This window comes from Neophocaena asiaeorientalis, unplaced genomic scaffold, assembly GCF_003031525.2.
Source record: "Neophocaena asiaeorientalis asiaeorientalis breed wild unplaced genomic scaffold, Neophocaena_asiaeorientalis_V1.1 scaffold22, whole genome shotgun sequence".
Classification (NCBI taxonomy): Eukaryota; Metazoa; Chordata; class Mammalia; order Artiodactyla; family Phocoenidae; genus Neophocaena; species Neophocaena asiaeorientalis.
Window position 1 is genome coordinate 721,734 of NW_020174422.1, and position 19,032 is coordinate 740,765.

Consider the following 19,032-nt stretch of genomic DNA (forward strand, 5'->3'; position numbering starts at 1 on the left):
AAATATGTCGATAACTGATAAAAGAATTACCAGACTGCAAATCTTATATTTTTCAAAAGAAAACACTGCTAAGAATCTCAAATGTGTGAATATTACAAGATAAGCCAAACCTCCTGCTGCAAAGTTGAGGAAAACTAAGATACGTGCTGATTGAAATGAAATGGAATGAAAGATGAGTGATGAGCATCCTTTGAGACAAGACAGATGATAGTGCCTAGATAGAAAACCTATTCTATTCATGTATGTGGCAAGACATCCAGGCTGCTGATTTACAATAGGACACTGCAGGAAAGGATGGATAACCTTAAGGCCTATCATGTCTTCTTTGTGTGATAGAACAAATCTTAGTCCTATGAGACCCAATCTCCCCTTTTTAATCACATATTTTATAATGCCTCCTTTACTAAATATAAAATTCATAGATGATATAACTTACCTGCAGAAAAATTAAAACAAATAAAGTGTCCTAACCAATATATAAAGAAGAAATAAAAAGATAGTAGTTTATTTAAAAAAATATATATTTCCACAGATAAATGCTTGGGGACACAATGACATAATGAAGCAGTCAGATATATATATCAACTTATGATGAATAAGTTTGGATTTAAAAGTAAGAATACCAGAAAGCACTTTGGATAAGAATAGGAAAATAAAAGAACAGAGGTACAGACCAACCCTAGAATAAAAACAGTATTAAGATAATAATGGACATAGGGGAGTAATCTTAACTGAAGTTAAAACAACACGGCAAGTAAATAACAAAGTAGAGAAAATGAGGAAGTACAACATTATCACAAATGAAGCTAGGTCTTATTTATTTGTAAGCGTGGTGTCAAAATAATCCCCTAGATTATGTCATGGGATAGGGTAGGAAGAAAGTATCACAGAAAACATCCTTCTGCTTTTGAAATCCCACTGGGACATACAATCTGTGCCTGGTCTGTAAAAAGAACTTGGAAACAATATTCTTTGAATGGTGTGACAAGGAAAAGAAGATGGGTTAGACAAAAAAACAGTAATGCAAGATGTGATAAAGTAGTTGTGTAACTGTGGATAGTTTTAGGATAAAACTGAACTGTAGTGATTCAAAAAAAGGCAGTATAAAATATTATTAAAATAGTTATATTAAAGAAATCGAGGGGGCTTCCCTGGTGGGGCAGTGGTTAAGAATCTGCCTGCCAGTGCAGGGGACACGGGTGCCAGCTCTGGTCCGGGAAGATCCCACATGTCGCGGAGCAATTAAGCCCGTGTGCCACAACTACTGAGCGTACGCTCTAGAGCCTGTGAACCACAACTACTGAAGCCTGTGCACCTAGAGCCTGTGCTCCACAACAAAAGAAGCCACCACAATGAGAAGCCCATGCACCGCAACAAAGAGAAAAGCCCACACGCAGCAATGAAGACCCAGTGCAGCCAAAAATAAATAAAAAATTTTTTTAAATTTAATTAAAAAATAAATCTGCCTGCCAATGCAGGGGACACGGGTTCGATCCCTGGTCCAGGAAGATCCCACATGCTGCGGAGTGACTAAGCCCATAGGCCGTAACTAGTGAGCCTGTACTCTAGAGCCCATGGGCCCAACTACTGAGCCCACATGCCACGACTACTGAAGCTCATGCACCTAGAGCCCATGCTCCCCAACAAGAGAAGCCACTGCAATGAGAAGCTCACGCACCACAATGAAGAGTAGCCCCCACTTGCCGCAACTAGAGAAAGCCCGCACGCAGCAACGAAGACCCAATGCAGCCAAAAATAAATAAATAAAATAAATGAATTCATTAAAAAAAAAAAAGAAATTGAATGAGATCCCTGCATTTCACGAGTCTCCATTAACTTAAAAGTCTGAACAGGAATCTCAATCTGTTCCATATTTTCAATCAAAAATTTCATTGCTTTTGCAGTTATAACACTGTTGCACTGAAATCCTTTTCAACTAAATATGCAAGCTGGAAATGCTATAATGTTTACAGAACAGAATGTGCAGAGTGAACAAATTACTCAATTATTTTGAGATGATACCTTTATTTCACTTAAGCTCCCTATTCATACCAACCGTGCTAGGTAGAATCCTAAAGATGATTCCCTAAGATTCTTGTACCTTGGTTATCCAATCAAACACTAAACAAGGTACCACAGGGCGGGAATTTTGCAAATGTAATTAAAGTCCAAGTCCGAAGTCAACTGATTTTAAGGCACAGAGATTATGTGGGTAGGCCTGATCCAACCAGGCCAGCCTTTTAAAAGCAGAGTTTTCTCCAGCTGGTGGCAGAAGAGGAACTCAAAGATATTCAAGGAACAAAAGATATTCAATATGCCATTTCTTACTTAGAAGATGGAGGAGGCCATCCATGTGCAGGGACTGGAAAGCAGCCTCTAGGAGCTAGGAGTGACCTCCAGCTGATAGCTAGTAAGGAAATGGGACCTCAGACCTACAACCACAGGTTAAGTGGATTCTGTCAACAAGCTGAATAAGCTTAGAAGCACTCTTTCCCAGAGCCCCCAGATAGAAGCCAACCCAACTGACACCTTGATTTCAGTCTTGTGAGACCCTGAGCAGAGAACCCAGCCAAGCCCAGTTTCTGACTTATAGAACTGTGAGCTAATAAATGAGTGTGGTTTTAAGCCACTAAGTTTGTGGTATTTTGTCATGCAGCAAGAGAAAACTAAGACAATGACCTTCTTCTAACTTAATAAGCTTTTTGTTTAATTTCTCGCGAAGATTTTTTAGTATGAATATGTACTACAAAACTATCAATTTATATTTGGAGAGGGATCAGCCCATGGTATATACAAAAGTCAGGGGGAATACAGACCTCCACTGAGTTGGACTGACTCAGACAGCACAGGACATCTACTTATAGCACCCCCATTCATTGTGGCAATCAAAATACCCTCTCAGTTTTCTAAATCGCACTCTAGAGGGGTCACACTGCTCTTGCTGAGATCTAATGAGAATTACTGAACTAAAATAAGCATACCTCATTCAGAAGACTTGCCATAGTCAAAATCTCCCTTGAAAATATGTCATAGTGCTAATGATCCAATGTCAGCTGCTAGGAGTGTTCACGCGGTTGAATGCTCCCCAATGTGTCTGCCACCAGTGTCTGTGTTCCCTGGGTGAGCCCCCCTTCCCCAGCCTCTCCAGGAGACTCCCCAAAGCCAGCAGGAGACTGGGGCATGAATGGAACTGGTAGAATTTGTACACAGGCAGCCACGCTCCAGAGCTGGTGCTCTTAACCACTACATGTATTATTGATTTTGAGATCTGTGCCTTACAAACCATAAATATTCAGAACTTCGAGCAGTACATTTGCTTCTCTCCTGTGTCTGGAATGAGAGATAACCAGAAGTACAGATTTAGACTCATTCATGAGCAGTTTCTAATGGTCTAGCTGGATGGTCAGGGACTTGGAAGGAACAGGATTGGAAGATAGTGACAAGGAAAGTTGGGGAAGAAGTATGTGGATGGATCTCTTAGAATGGGCATAGACATTGAAAATATTTGTCTCACGTGAATGCTCACCAAATGGCATCTACTGTAAAGGAGACTCTTAATGATGGTGGACAAAATGATGGACACTATTAACGTCAGCTAGACTCCTCCCACCCATCCCAGTGTTTCCTCAATAGACCCATGAACAAATTGGCCACGTTAACAAGAATGGAGGCTACGCATGGGATCAACAACATGAACTTCTTCTTAGCAAGGCAGACCTGGTTAACCCTACTGCTGAGCGCCTAATCTGCCAATAGCCGAGATCAGAATTAAGTGCCCTATAAAGCATCATTTCCCAGGTGGACAGCACACAACCTGATCGTAGGTCGATTACATTGGATTTCTTCCACCAAGGAGGGAGCAGACATTTGCCCTCACTGGAATAAACACATACTCTAGATATGGATTTGCCTTCCTTGCCCACAAATGCCTCTGCCAGTGTCGCCATCTATGAACTCACAGGGTGCCTGATCTGCCATCATAGCATTCTACAAAGTATTGTGTCTGATCAAAGAACTCACTTCACAGCAAAAGAAATACATACATCAATGGGCTCAGGCCCACTGAATCATTTGCTCTTAACCACATATGCCATCACCCAGAAATGCCTGGCTTAGTTAAAAGGTAGAATGATTTACCGAAGACTCAGTTATGATGCCAACTGGGAGACAGCACCTTGAAAGAATAGGGTTCTGCCTTACAGGACGCAGTTTATACTTTGAATCACAGATGCTGTATTCCTCATCACCGGATTACAAAGGTCCAAGAATCAAGGGGAGGAAGTAGGAGTGGCTACTCTATTATACCTATTAACCCACCTAAAGAATTTCTGCCTTCCATCCTGGCAACTCTGAGCTCTACTTGTTTGGAGAGCTTAGTCTTCACAAGGTTACTGGTTGCAGCAGGTGACAACAATGGTTCTACTGAATTGGAAGATTAGACCGCCATCTGGCCATTTTGGGCTCCTTATTCATGCTACTGCACCAACAGGCAAAAAAAGGGGGTTTATCTATGGATGGAGTGGTCAATCCTGATTGCCAAGGGGATATCATGTTGCCATACACAACCGAGGCAAAGCGGACTATGTATGGAAGCCAGGGGGTTCTGAGGCACCTCTTAGCATTTCCAGTAGTAAACGTTAATGGAAAACTACAGCAACCAAAAAGAGGCAGAATGACTAAGGACTCAGACCCCTTGGGAACGAAGGTTCGGGTCACTGCTGTGGGTAAGGGAAATATGGAATAGGTAGTAGAAGAAGGAAGCCACAGGTATCAACTATAACCTCATGACCAATTACAGAAAGAAAAACTGCAAAAAAAAAAAAAAAAAAAAGCAGTAAACATCTCTCTCCTCCTGAACCCTTTCCATTTCCACCCAGTGGCAATAAGCTCATTTTAGTTTCAAAATTCAACCTCAATGTTGAATGTCATCTTTCACAATAGGTTACTTCGAAACATCTTTTTTGTAAAAGTTTCTAAGATTTGCACTAAGGAAATTAATTTTGTAAGCTACCAACAAGTTTGTTCAGTTTCATTTTTTAAAAAGACTTCCATTTTTGGGCTTCCCTGGTGGCGCAGTGGTTGAGGGTCCGCCTGCCGATGCAGGGGACACAGGTTCGTGCCCCGGTCCGGGAAGATCCCACATGCCGCGGAGCGGCTGGGCCCGTGAGCCATGGCCGCTGGGCCTGCGCGTCCGGAGCCTGTGCTCCGCAATGGGAGAGGCCACAACAGTGAGAGGCCTGCGTACTAAAAAAAAAAAAAAAAAAAAACAAAAAAAAAAAAAAAAAAACAAAAAGACTTCCATTTTTTAACGAGTAGTTTTAGGTTCACAGCAAAACTGAGAGGAAGGTACAGAGCTCTCCCATTTACCCCCTGCCCCCGACTCAGGCACAGCCTCCCCACTATCAAAATCCCCAACCAGCGTGGTATGTTTGTTACAACTGATGGACCTGAACTGACACATCACTGTCACTCGAAGTCCGTAGCTGAGGGTTCAATGTTGCTGTTATACCTTCTATGGGCTTGGACAAATGTATAATGACATGTACCCACCATTACAGTATCATACAGAGTAGTTTCACTGCCGTAAATATCCTCTGTGCTGTGTCTATTCGCCCTTCAGTTTCATTTTTAATCCAAGGTAAAATAACAATAACAAAGTCCAAAAAAGAGTAACAAGTCTCAAGAGGAATACGAACCCAAGCAGCTTTAGTTCATGGATTTAACATCATTCAGCCATAGTAAGTCCCAATTTCTGTCTTTCAATTCAAAATTCCACATTCTTGGAGAAAAGTCTGACCAGCCCAGTTTGGGCCAGGTGTGCAACCCTGGATCAGCGAGCTATGGCCTGAGAGGCAGAGTCAGGGGTAGAGATGCAGCTGGTATGGGTCTAGTGGTAGAACTGCGAAAATTTCCAGAGAATAAAACCCCCTGAGCTGGGCAGCTCCACAAAGCATGTCTACTACACTCATGTTATGGAGAGGTCTAGAACTAATTTGGGTTATGTTTACCAGTATTTGGTTAGTTTTGAAAATTATATGTATTTATGATTTCATCTTTTCTTAAAACTTACCTATGTAATAACATGTAGTCTTGAAAGACATCGATATGTTATCAGCAGTTATCATTAGCTTATGACTGACATGTTTTTTCTTCTTTATGTATATCTGGGTTTTGCTACAATGAATATATAGCACTTATGTTATAGACGATTATGATTAGAGGCAAACACCTTTCCCCTCTCCTCTGGCTTCATGAGAAGGCTTTTCTTCCAGATATTTCTGGTCTCTCTCCACCCATTAATCACTTTACTTGGGAAAGGAAGGATGACGCATCTGATCAGTAAACTGGCAAGAATGGGGCACGCGTACCTCAGCTCCACCCTAGGGCTCCCACAGAGAAGCCCGAGCTGTCTGGTTTTCTCCATGCTGCCCTGGCCCCTGCTGCCTGGGGGAGGCAGAGTCTACCTCTGGAGTTCAGCTAGCAAACCTGCTTGACTTGCACACTAACACGCAGCCTCCCGCTAGGCCTTTATCACTAATAAAGGTGATATTTAGGGTCCTTATACAATGAGTTATTTCCCAACGTTCAGAACATAAGCAAGAAAAAGAGGGTATTTAGTGCGCTCTCTCAAAGGTTTCAATCCAAACATGTTTTCAAAATCCTTTTATATCCGTTTTTGAAGGAGGAAATAGGTGAAATTTCCTTAATCACTGTTACTTTTTCTGTCACTTAATCTGACCTTTTTTGCTGTATTTGGCTCTATAATTTATTAATTCATTATCTGCTTTATTTTCGTATTCTGACTGAAATGTTGAAGCCCCACAGCACTTAGAACTGGAAAAAAAGTGTTAAGGTCATCTAATCCAGAATATTCATTACAGAGGTTGAGACCAAGTGGCACAACCAAGTCTTAGTACCCAAATTTCTTGTCTCCGGTGTTCTTTTACATATACGGTGACACTTCTCAAGTACAATTCTATTTTTACTTCTTTAGCATTTCTGCCAGCTTTTCTATGATAATCATTCAGCCATTAATAAATTCCACCAACATGTGTCTACCATGTTCCTTCTGCGTGACAAATTGTAAATGCAGCAAGTTTCTCTTTGGCTTCTGCTCTGAAATCAACTTTATCTTAAGCAGGATGGTCCTGTTTTTCTTGTATGCTTGGTCGTGGAAGGCTGGTTTGTCCTTAAGTAAGCTTACATCAGTCTTTTACAGGCAACAGATTGTTGAATTTTGCTTTTTAAACGAGTAACCACCATCCTACTTTTTTACTTTGATAAAATTAATGAGTCTACTTGCAAAGACATCAGAAACAATGCATTTGTGTGTAGTCAATCATCCTATAATTTTATTGTTACTGCTACTGTCTTTTTAACAGATGTAAAATTCTGTACTTCATTTTAAATCAAAAGATAACTTATCTAAGCTGCCTATTTTCTTCTTTTTTCAAAGAACTTTTTAAAAAAATAAATTTATTTATTTATTTTATTTTTGGCTGCATTGGGTCTTTGCTGTGTGTGGGCTTTCTTTAGTTGCAGTGAGCGGGGGCTACTCTTCGTTGCGGTGTGTGGGCTTCTTATTGCCGTGGCTTCTCTTGTTGCGGAGCACCTGCTCCAGGTGTGTGGGCTTCAGTAATTGTGGCACGCGGGCTCAGCGGCTGTGACTTGTGGGCTCCAGAGTGCAGGCTCAGCAGTTGTGGCCCATGGGGCTCAGTTGCTCTGCAGCATGTGGGATCTTCCCAGACCAGGGCTTGAACCCGTGTCCCCTGCCTTAGCAGGTGGATTTTTTTTTTTTTTTTTTTTTGTGGTACGTGGGCCTCTCACTGTTGTGGCCTCTCCCGTTGCGGAGCACAGGCTCCGGACGCACAGGCTCAGCGGCCATGGCTCACGGGCCCAGCCGCTCTGCAGCATGTGGGATCTTCCCGGACCAGGGCATGAACCCGTGTCCCCTGCATCGGCACGTGGACCTCCAACCACTGCGCCACCAGGGAAGCCCAGCAGATGGATTCTTAACCACTGTGCCTCAAGGGAAGCCCTCAAAGAACTTTTAAATCTTATTTTCCTAATTCATTTTTGTTTTCTATTATACTTTATTACATATTTATTACATATTATATCTTTCCTTTTTAATTTAAAGATTCACAAAGTGATATGTAAATGCACACTAAAGTATATAGAATAAAAAGCAGAAATTCCCTTGTATTCCCCCTAAATACCACATCCGTCCTCAGAGGTAAGCACTAGTAACAGTTTGATATGCACCCTTCCGTACCTTTTCCAGTATCTGCAATTTGCTTTTTCTTCTTTTGATTTTCCTAACCTGAAAACATCACCATATTTTAATAATTATTCTCATTACTTTTGTCTTATGAATTAAAAAGTTTATAAACTCTGTTGTGACCTAAAATTTACATCACAAGGTTTGTCTTCCTTTGCTTTCCCTCCTTCCCACTTCGTTCTACCCTGGGAGAATCTGATATATTTTATGAAATTACATGTGGATACCTTGCAATCTGTATGATGGTCTAAAGCTATGCTGTCAATGCAGTAGTCACTAGCTACATGTGCCTATTTAAATTTCAGTTAAAAGTAAATAAAACTAAAAACTGAAGATTTTCAGTCTCACCTGCCCCATGGGCTCAACAGCGGCTAGTATATCAGACAGCACAGATTTGGAATATTATCGTTGCAGAAAGTTCTTCTGCACAGTGCTAGTCTAAAGAATTGGTTAATTTTATTGGACTTCCCTGGCGGCACAGTGGTTAACAAAATCCGTCTGCCAAGGTCGGGGACACGGGTTTAAGCCCTGGTCCAGGAAGATCCCACATGCTGCAGAGCAACTAGGCCCGTGCGCCACAACTACTGAAGCCCGCACGCCTAGAGCCCATGCTCCACAAGAGAAGCCACTGCAATGAGAAGCCCGTGCATCGCAACGAAGAGTAGCCCCTGCTCGCCACAACTAGAGAAAGCCTGCATGCAGCAGTGAAGACCCAACGCAGCCAAAAATAAATAAATAAATAATAAATTTATTTAAAAAAAAGAATTGGTTAATTTTATTTACTTATATATCAGTTAAAAACCCTTTGATAAGGTTCTTTCAAAGTTCTATTATTTTGGTAGGTGTTTTCAAAATGTCTCCATCTGTAGGAAATTGCATGGTCTGTTATTCAGGAACCTAATGCTGTCTCCTAGCTTCATATGAATCTTTTTATTTTTCAAAGTCTAACGTCCCAAGTTGTTTTACTATTACACTTTAAGATCTCTTCTCTGCTAGAAATCACTTATCTTTCTTTTAAGTTTAAAAATTTAACAAATAGGTGCCCAGGAAGGGAAGGGATTTTTTTCCTTGAAAAACAGTGCCTATGTACAACTCCATATACTCTCAATAACCACACTGAGAGGGGCTTTCCATTCTGAATAGTTTTCTAGAATTTTTCCTGATTGTCTTTGAGTTATACTTTCCAATCTTTTCTACTTCTGGTAGCCGTACTTTTTGACAGGTTGTATACCCTCATTCTGTTTTCTAGATAGCTTGGTTCTACTATACTATTCATCTGTTAAGTTTCACTGCTTTCCTGTATATTTTGTTTTTCTGTTTTACTGATAATCATTCATGCATTAGCTAGTCCACCAACACATAATAACTCTGATATGCCTGGCACTATGTATTTTGTAATGTTCTTTTTGACATTCAAATAGTACACTCTAAACAGTCCCAATGGTTTCTGCTCTGTAATCTGTTTTATCTGAGACTATAACTAGGAACTCCTGCCTTTCTTGAATCTTCAGTATCACTTATTTCTCTGCACTGTGGCCTGCTTCCTGCCCTGAACCGCCACCATTGACATTTTTAGTTCTCTTTTAAAAAAAAATTTTAGCACACTCTTTTCTATAGCCAATACCTATCTTCTCTGAATACCGTATCAATTTGCTTCTATTTGCTTGAGTTGTTAAGCAGTGAGGCCTGTGTGGGTGGACTCCTGTTTCCCACAGTCTCCCTCTTCCCTTCTAATGTTGTGACACTTATTAATTATACCCAAGTTCTATTTCTCTCTGGTTTTCACACTGTTTCTGAAGCTGGTTTGTCTGGGTTTGCTGTCATTCCTGTTTGTGTCAGATAGCTCTACTATGACTTGCTCTGCTAGCTTTTCAGAAGTCTCTTTTAGAGGGCTGGTTTCTCAAAACAAGTCCTCAGAATAAAGTTAGTCTAAAATGTGCATATAGCTGTGTTTCAGAAGTTCCTTTTTAAAATTACTGAGAAATTAGCATGTTTCCAAAAGGAAGAAAAATATTACAGATGATGGTTATGTCCCCAGATGAGTTCAGAAAAGCAAAGTTAATATATAATGTGCCTAAAGTATTAGTAATATCACAGAACCCAACCACCTAGTATCTCTGTGGGAAAAAATCATCCAGTAGTTGAGGCAAAAAGACAAAAACTGGCAGGGAGACAAGATGGGAGCCCTCTTCCTACAAATTCTTAAGATTTTGCTATATTTTAGAGAAATATCCAAAATCAGTTTCCTATTATTTCATTAAAGGATCTGAGGAGAGTTGTGATGTGAGGCATGAGAATTAGACCAGAATACAGAGATGGGGCTTAGAAAACAACAAAAGCTATCTTCTCTCCTTCACTGCTTCTCCAGAATCAGTTCTGCCATTTCAGACCCAGTCCTAAATCAACTCTAGGAAAAGATAACAAATGACACTATTTTTCTTTATTTTATTTTATTTTTCGGTAGATAAGAGGGTTCCAAGCATTAGAAGGAGATGGAAGAGAATAAGGAAAGGAGGTGCCTGTGGTCCATTAGATATTCCAAGATGGACGGTGGCAGGTAAATGATATTGAATATATGTACTGATGTACATGTGTTGAAGATGGTCTGTATTAGTCTCAACAATTAATGTCTCCGCAGAGCAGTCCTTAACCTACTGGAATCCTCACTGTCAATCACAGAGGCACACCCAATTACGAGTATTTGAAAATGTCTTTGCTGTAATTACATTCTTATGTTAACTAAATATATTTAGAAATCCAAATTCTCTTAGAAATAAATTTTAAAGCGCCATAATGTAGGATCTTTAATTTCTAAACTTTAACTCAGTTCTTAACAAAGCTGGAAAGATAGTCTGTCCTTATCCATGAACATCATGGACCCGAAAAAAAGAATAAAGTAAAAAGAAAATTTATCCGGCTCATTATAGATGAACGGCATTTTTTTTTTTTTTGTGGCATGTGGGCCTCTCACTGTTGTGGCCTCTCCCATCGCGGAGCACAGGCTCCGGACGCGCAGGCTCAGCGGCCATGGCTCATGGGCCCAGCCGCTCCGTGGCACGTGGGATCTTCCCGGACCAGGGCATGAACCTGCGTCCCCTGCATCGGCAGGCGGACTCTCAACCACTGCGCCACCAGGGAAGCCCCTGAACGGCATTTTTTAAAAATTGAGATATAATTCACATATCACAAAATTCACTTATTTAAAGTGTACATTCAGTGATTTTTAGTTATGTTCCCAAGGTTGTGCAACCATACCACCATCTAATTCAAGAATATTTTCATCACCTTAAAAGGAAATCCTGTACCCATTAGCAGTCCCTCCCCATTCTCTCCTCCCCACAGCCCCTGGCAACCATTAATCTACTTTCTGTCTCTATGATTTGCCTATTCTGGACATTTTGTATAAATGGAATCAAACAACACATGGCTTTTTGCTTCTGGCTTCTTTCACAAAGCATGTTTTCAAGATTCATCCATGTTATAACAAGTACCAGTAATTCACTCATTTTACGGTATGAAGATATATTTTATTTATCTATGAATGGCATTTTAAAAATATACTTTTGCTACCTATGTTAATTAGCTCTCAGATTCAACTCAAGACACACTGTAGTTATTCACACACTGATCCCTTGGCCCACAAAGTTATCAGTATTTTACTTTCTACCAATTTATAAATCACCTCATACCTTATCATCTTCACTGTATTGCGTCTCATTACTTTGGTAAATACTTCTTGGACTTAATGCCTAGCACCACTTTTCTATAAATTGTCCCTTCCCTCCAACTTCTATATGGTTAGTGTGACCCTACTCTCATCTACAGGTGATTGGTCCAGGAACAAGCACCTGATTCAAGCTGGACATATTAGGCCCTTCGCTAGGAATACGGAAATGGAAATAATATTGTTTTTAATTAGCTGCTCTCGATTGCAGAAACTACAATCTCAGGAGTTTTCTGTTACCATTGTCTGCCACACAGACTAAGAAACCAAAAAAAAACCCCAGTCTGCAAGAAGAGAAGAATCAGAGAAAAAGAGAGAGAGACAATAGTAGAGATAAGAGACAGAGCAAGACCTCCTGGGTTCCCTGTGGTGCTCCAGTCCCAGATTCCAGGCCATTCCTAAAGGCCAGCTGCATCCCCACCCTTGGATTCCATGGGACATACTATACACTTATAATAAATTCCCCTTACAGTTTAAGTCAGTTAAGGCGGTTTCTATAATCTCCAGCCAAGAGTCCTAACATAGTCATCTACCCAGTAAGATTTTAATGTCTTTACTAGCAAGGGCTCAACCTCCATGGCACCCATTACAGTGACTCAAACACATACTTATTTAACTGTCACCTGTGGAATATTTTGAAAAACTATCTATAAAAATTACTCAAGACATTCTTGGATATGTATGTGGAAAAAAATTAGGATTTCTGTCTACTTTATTAAAAAGCTATATTATTGGGACTTCCCTGGTGGTCCAGTGGCTAAGCCTCCATGCTGCCAATGTAGGGGGCCCAGGATCAATCCCTGGTCAAGGAACTAGATCCCGCATGCTGCAACTAAAGGTCCCAAATGCCGCAACTAAAGGTCCCGCATACCGCAACTAAAGGTCCTGAATGCTGCAACAACAACAGAAAGATTCTGCATGCCACAATGAAGATCCCGCACACGGCAATGGAGATCCTGTCTGCCGCCGCAACTAAGACCTGGTGCAGCCAAAGAAATAATTTTTTTTTTTTTTTGCAGTACGCAGGCCTCTCACTGTTGTGGCCTCTCCCGTTGCGGAGCATAGGCTCTGGACGCACAGGCTCAGCGGCCATGGCTCACGGGCCCAGCCGCTCTGTGGCATGTGGGATCTTCCTGGACCGGGGCATGAACCCGCGTCCCCTGCATCGGCAGGCGGACTCTCAACCACTGCGCCACCAGGGAAGCCCCAGAAATAAATATTCTTTTAAAAAGCTATATTATTGTATCACAAACTCAATATATCTTTGTACCCATTTTGCAAAAAATCATTTAATTTTCTCAGAAAGTCTTTCTGTATTACACTACTACATGCCCATTTACACTTGCTTAGTAAATGTTTTATATTTTTAAAAAGCAAAGTGTTATATTTTCCTAAGAAGATTTGAAGTTTCTTGAGAACAAGTAATCTCTATTTCCTCTTAAAGCAAATTCCCACAGAACCTACTAAAGAATAATCACACAGATTACTATTCAGAATATTCATGCAGAGATATAAGTGAGTAGCTGACCTCCCTGGGACTCATTTTTTCCTCCTATAAACACGGTTTATTGTCAAGCACTAATAATTCCCATAAGGACAACTTATCTGTAATTAAACAACACTAAGCACATTATTATACTATGTAGGTTAGGTAGGCAATAAAACATTCCTTAATGGACGGCTCAGGAGACGCAGCTCTAGCAAGCCTGCTCTCTTGTCCCAGGTTGAGGGGTCTACTGCCATCACTGCCATCTACAAAGCTAATTCTCTGCACATCCCAGGGAGTCTTCATTCATTTTGCAGAGTTCTTTTCCCAAAATCAAATCCAGGGTTTGTCACCTAATTGGTTCTTAGTGGGGATAACAGAGATAAAACCAGAACTCCAAAATATTTTCTTAAATCCCTATTAAAAATTTTATAGGGATAAATGCGCTAATCCCTCCAAGTCTAAGATTTGGTTCCTGAGTAGATTTTGCATCACACTATTTAATGTCACAACCTTCCCTAAGATATCCTTAAATTTTAAAAATTATACCTCTAATATTACCAAGTCTTACAGAGACAGAACCCCCTTTAAATTAGTAAATTATTGAAGTATTCCAGTTGGATACAACTTCTTACTATATCAAGCACTCAGGCAGTTTCTGATGGTCTTGACTCCAAACTCGGTTCTCTGTAGCTTGAGAACTGTGCTGGCCAAAGCTCTGACAGACAAGTGATACTTATTTACTACTGCCCCTTTCCCCCAAAAATTTAAGCCTCTAAGTTTACAATATGGCCCACACAAGGATTTGCTACTCTCCTCAAACTCAAACTGTTAGGGCAGAAAGGAACTTTACAAATCTACTTCAAACTAATTATTTTACAAATGAGAAAACAAGGTGGACAAGAGATAAATGACTCGCCCAAATTCACAAAGTAAGTTGGTAAAACCAGCATGCTTAGAATAAGGGCACTCAGCCTCCAGCTGTACGTTCATTTCATCATACCATCTAACTTAAACATATAAGTATGGACAGTATTGAAATCTCTCTGCTTTCTGGGAGAAAAAAACCCAAAAACTACAACTTTCTGCTTTCAGAAATGAGGGTGAGGGCTTCCCTGGTGGTGCAGTGGTTAAGAATCCACCTGCCAATGCAGGGGACACGGGTTCGAGCCCTGGTCCTGGAAGATCCCACATGCCGTGGAGCAACTAAGCCTGTGTGCCACAACTACTGCGCCTGTGCTCTAGAGTCTGTGAGCCACAACTACTGAGCCTGCATGCTGCAAATACTGAAGCCCACATGCTGCAACTACTGAAGCCCATGCATCCTAGAGCCCGTGCTCCTCAACAAGAGAAGCCACTGCAATGATAAGGCCACACATCACAACGAAGAGTAGCCCCCAGCCTGCGCGCAGCAACGAAGACCCAACGCAGCCACGTATAAGTAAATAAACTAATTAAAAAAAAAAAAGAGGGTGAGAGGTTGAGGTAACATCTCATTTCATGGAGATAAATGGTCTAAGAGCCTTCCAAATGTCATGATGGGCTTGGCCTAAAGGCTAGGTAAAATGAAACTGAATATCAGATCTTCTCTGCAACCTGAAAATTTTTCACCATAATGAACTATGGCAGCTATGGTGTGTGCCCAAAGCTACCTCATTCCCCCTTTTCCATTAACGAAGTCTACAGTCCCTTGGCCAAAAGTATGGGCATGTGTCCTAGATCTGACTAATCAAGTATTTCACATCACTGGCAAGAGTGATTGGTCTAGGTAAGACCAACCAGAATCCTTCCCTAATGCTGAAAAAATAAGCTCTCTCCCACCAGGTAGAGAAGGCAATCTGCAGTAGGAGAGCCTAAGACTAATATTCAAAGAGAAATAGAGAGAAGCAGTGATGAGAGATGGAAAGAGAGTGCTGCAACGTCAAATCCTTCGTTCTCATTCCCAAGCTGGTTCCTTTGATTTTTTAAGTTAACCCTATTATCTTTATCAACTACAGAAGCCAATAAATTTCCTTTTGCTTAAAATAATTTGAATTGCAAGTCAAAAATCCTATCATATACTTACCCCAGAAGACAGGACTGGATATATATATTACCCTTAATACAGGGAAATTAATAAACTATTGTTTAAAAAGGTTTTTGGGGGCTTTTAAACAGGCTCTACTATTTCTTATATCTATCACTCCTGACATCCTACACTCACCAACTTCACTGTTCCCATTATATGCCCGGTCCCTGTAAGTATCTGAGTTTGCTAACACTTCCCTAGGAAGTCCCTAGAATTTTTTAAAATCCTAATATAAGCTTGTTTCATTTGATTGCCAATAAAAGTTAAATGTAAAATATATTCCAGGTAATACAAGTTAAATGAGATCTTATTTATGTAGAATGTCAGAAAGATAAACCAGGTATCAACATTATACATGGCGTTCTACGAGGCAAGTTTTCAACATGTAAAGCAAATCCAGCAGAAACATGGCTACTTCAATATAATTTAGTAGCTTGTTTTTAATTTTAAAACAACAGAAATCAACAACAACAAATCTCAGGACCCACCTCCAATAAGGCTCCAGTTTGGAAGAATTTCAAAGGCTTTTCAATGGAATAATAAAGGCTATGATAGCTACCCTTAGCCAGGTATGCTCTGACCAGACCAACAGCTATAACGAGCCACCTAAGAAAAAGAGCAATCAGAAGAAAAAAAAAAGTAAGTAGGATTATAATAGAAAGATGTGGCAATCATAGATATTACTAAAGGTGACCTCAAGATCTGTGTCCTAGGTTTATTGATTATCACTCTCAAACGCTAAGCTGTATGTAATGCACAGAAATGTTGCACCTCCAGCAGCACCCTACGAAGAGTGCTTTTTGCAAAAGCACAGTGGCACCTCACCCATCTGGAGCTCGGCTTTTTGGCAACCTTGCCCGTTGAGAACAAGACCAAAAGGAGGGAAATAAGCTAAATTGGTCCTTGAGCAGCTAAATTAGGTGCCAGGAAGTCCAAGACAAGAGAAAAAAGCTATTAAAGGAAAATTTTAAATGCCCTGTGCAGTTAAAGGGTCTGTAATAACAACAGGGTGGAGAGATGTTTTAAACTATTTATAGAAGTATCTCATTGAACATACCCCTACCTTAAAATCTATTCTTTTAAAAGACTGCAAATGACATATGAATAAATGGTTTGTTTTTTAAAAAGAATAAAAGGTTTTTAACCTGAGATTCCCAAAATCAATTTAGTAAAGAAAGCCAGATCAATACAAAACAGGGACGCACTTAGGCATATGGCTCTGAACTCTACATTTCTGTTCTACTGTCCTCCAAAATAAATTTCTCAGGCCCTGTAGTTTTTTATTTGTTAAGTTCCATAATGAAATGAGGTATATCATTATTAAGGTGTGTCTCCTTGAAGGTGCTAACAGATTTATTTATGTGTAAAATCTTAACTAGGCAGTGGGGTATGTGGTCTATGTTATTTCTAGAAACTATCATACAAATACATCGAACAAGAGTTTGTAAAAAAAAAAAAAAGAAATGAATTCCTTAATGGTGTAACTGGTTCAGCATTTTCAGTAGCCTAGAAAAAAAGCTTACTTTACTCTCATAGCCCCAACTTTTCTTCTGGTTTAAGATACCACTCCTTACCCTCCACCCCATTCTCCATGTTCATGGTTCAGGAATAAAGGCTTCTTTTCGTCTTCCCCAATGTATCTTAAAATCCCTCTTCAGCACAATGCTCTCATCAAAGCCCTTGCTAAGATGACAAGAATTTTTATATATAAATACACACATATGCACTGATGAATATTCTTTTAAAATCATTCTGTGACCATTTATGTGATAAAGAAAACGTGCATCTGTAATATGGCTTCTAAACCCAGAACTACTACTAACAAGTTCTGTGACCTCAAGTCAAGCAAGTCACAATTTCTCTGAGCCTAGGTTTCAATACTGGCTATTTCTAATACTAGCCATAAAGCCTATGATCCTCTCAAGATGTGTTTGTGTGTGTGTGTGTGTGTGTGTGTGTGAGAAAAAAGCAAGGTGCTGAAATGCTAATCATTAGCATTCATATTTTTAAAATACCCATGTACACATATTTGCTTGTATCAGTATCTGAAACATAAACAAAATTATCTGCCTTCCAGGGAGGAAATCTGGGTGGAAGGGAAGGTAGAGGGAAGATCTTCACTGTATGCCCGTGCATACATTTTCAATTTTGCACCTGGCCAATGTATTATCTATTTTAAAAATAAATAAAACTGGATGTTCATTATACAGTTCTTTCAACTTTTCTATATGTTTGAAAATTTTCATAATAAAATGTTAAGAATTTTTTTTTTACAAATTTATAAAATTTAAAAATATGTAACAGTCTGATCCTGTGATCCTTGTCATCAAAAATCATGGGGTCAGAGAATTAGAGGAATCTTGGAGATCACCTAGCTCAACACTTTAGTTTTTACAGATGAAAAAACGGAGGTCTAGAGAAATAAAATGATTTATCCAAGGTCACACTGTTAGTGTCATAACTAGAACTAAAAACTCGCTGCGACAAGGGATGGACTGAAATAAAGGAGAAACAAGAGGGGGTAAAATCTGTTTCCAGGGTCTATTCCGCTTCTCCCCAGTAACTCTGCCTTCCATCTCTAGTGTCTTCCCCACCTCAATCCATCCTACAAAGTCTAAACTCACCTAAAGCACAGGACTGCTCATGTCACTGGGCAAAAACTTTGAACGCTGCTCCACTACCTTTCCCATTAAAGCTCATCCTGGATTTTGAAAAGAGCCGCCGAAATAAATGGTCAACTCTGCAGACACAGCTCCCTCCACTCCCTTTGGGGAGAACAGCTCGCCATTCGTGCCTTGCCGCCTGGGCTCTCAGCGCTGCAGGATCGCCCGGCACAACGCCCCCCAGACATGGACGTGTGGCCAGCCCATACGTCCTCCCAAGGCCCTCCGGACCAGCGCCTGGGCAGCCTCCCCCGAGCCCCTTGGAGCACTGGAACTCCAGCTCGGTACCTGGGAACTTGCTCGGCCCCCAGCAAGCACCCAGGCGGATTCAGCCTCGACTGCCCCCGGAGCCCAGGTGCCGGGGCCCGGACTCCCGCCACCGGGGCTGCGCTGCGCGCGGCGGGCCAGCCGGGCCGCTCCTCCTGCCGCAGAGCCCCCTCCCCGGCCAGACTCTCTCCCCGCCTTCCCGAGCCCCAGCCTCACCCCGCGGTCATCACCACATTGTAGATGACCAGGTACGCCGTGGCCAGAGGCCCCGGGCCCTTTTTCTTTCGTGAGCCGCTGGCTTCGCCGGCCCCGGCCCGGGCCCCGCCGCCCCCATTCCCTTTCGTCACTGCAGTCGCCGCGGCTGCCGCCATATCAAACGCCGGGAGCACGCTCTCCTCGCGCGAACACCTCCGCCCAGACTGGCCACTGCGAGCGGGGTGGAGGGAAGGACAAGGGAGAGGCGGGGCCGAGGCCGCGGGGCGGAGCCAGGGACAGCGCCCACGGCTGCCGCCATCTTGGAGGAGGGCAAAGACGCTCCCGGCC

General features: G+C 41.3%; 1 protein-coding gene across 3 annotated transcripts in view; it reads right to left on the reverse strand.

Annotated features, from left to right (window-relative positions):
• Window positions 1-19,032, reverse strand: part of HACD2 (3-hydroxyacyl-CoA dehydratase 2) — an 89,987-nt gene that overhangs the window by 70,709 nt on the left and 246 nt on the right. Inside the window, exons 1-2 of one of the 3 annotated variants that reach the window (XM_024756507.1) lie at window positions 18,706-18,931; window positions 16,048-16,165 (exon numbers count right to left, since the gene is read on the reverse strand). In XM_024756507.1, the coding sequence (XP_024612275.1) occupies window positions 16,048-16,165; window positions 18,706-18,860 (273 nt within the window). In that variant the 5' untranslated portion in view covers window positions 18,861-18,931. Of the gene's footprint in view, window positions 1-16,047; window positions 16,166-18,705; window positions 18,932-19,032 lie in introns of those variants that run through there. The other 2 variants (XM_024756508.1, XM_024756509.1) reach the window with 2 other exon arrangements.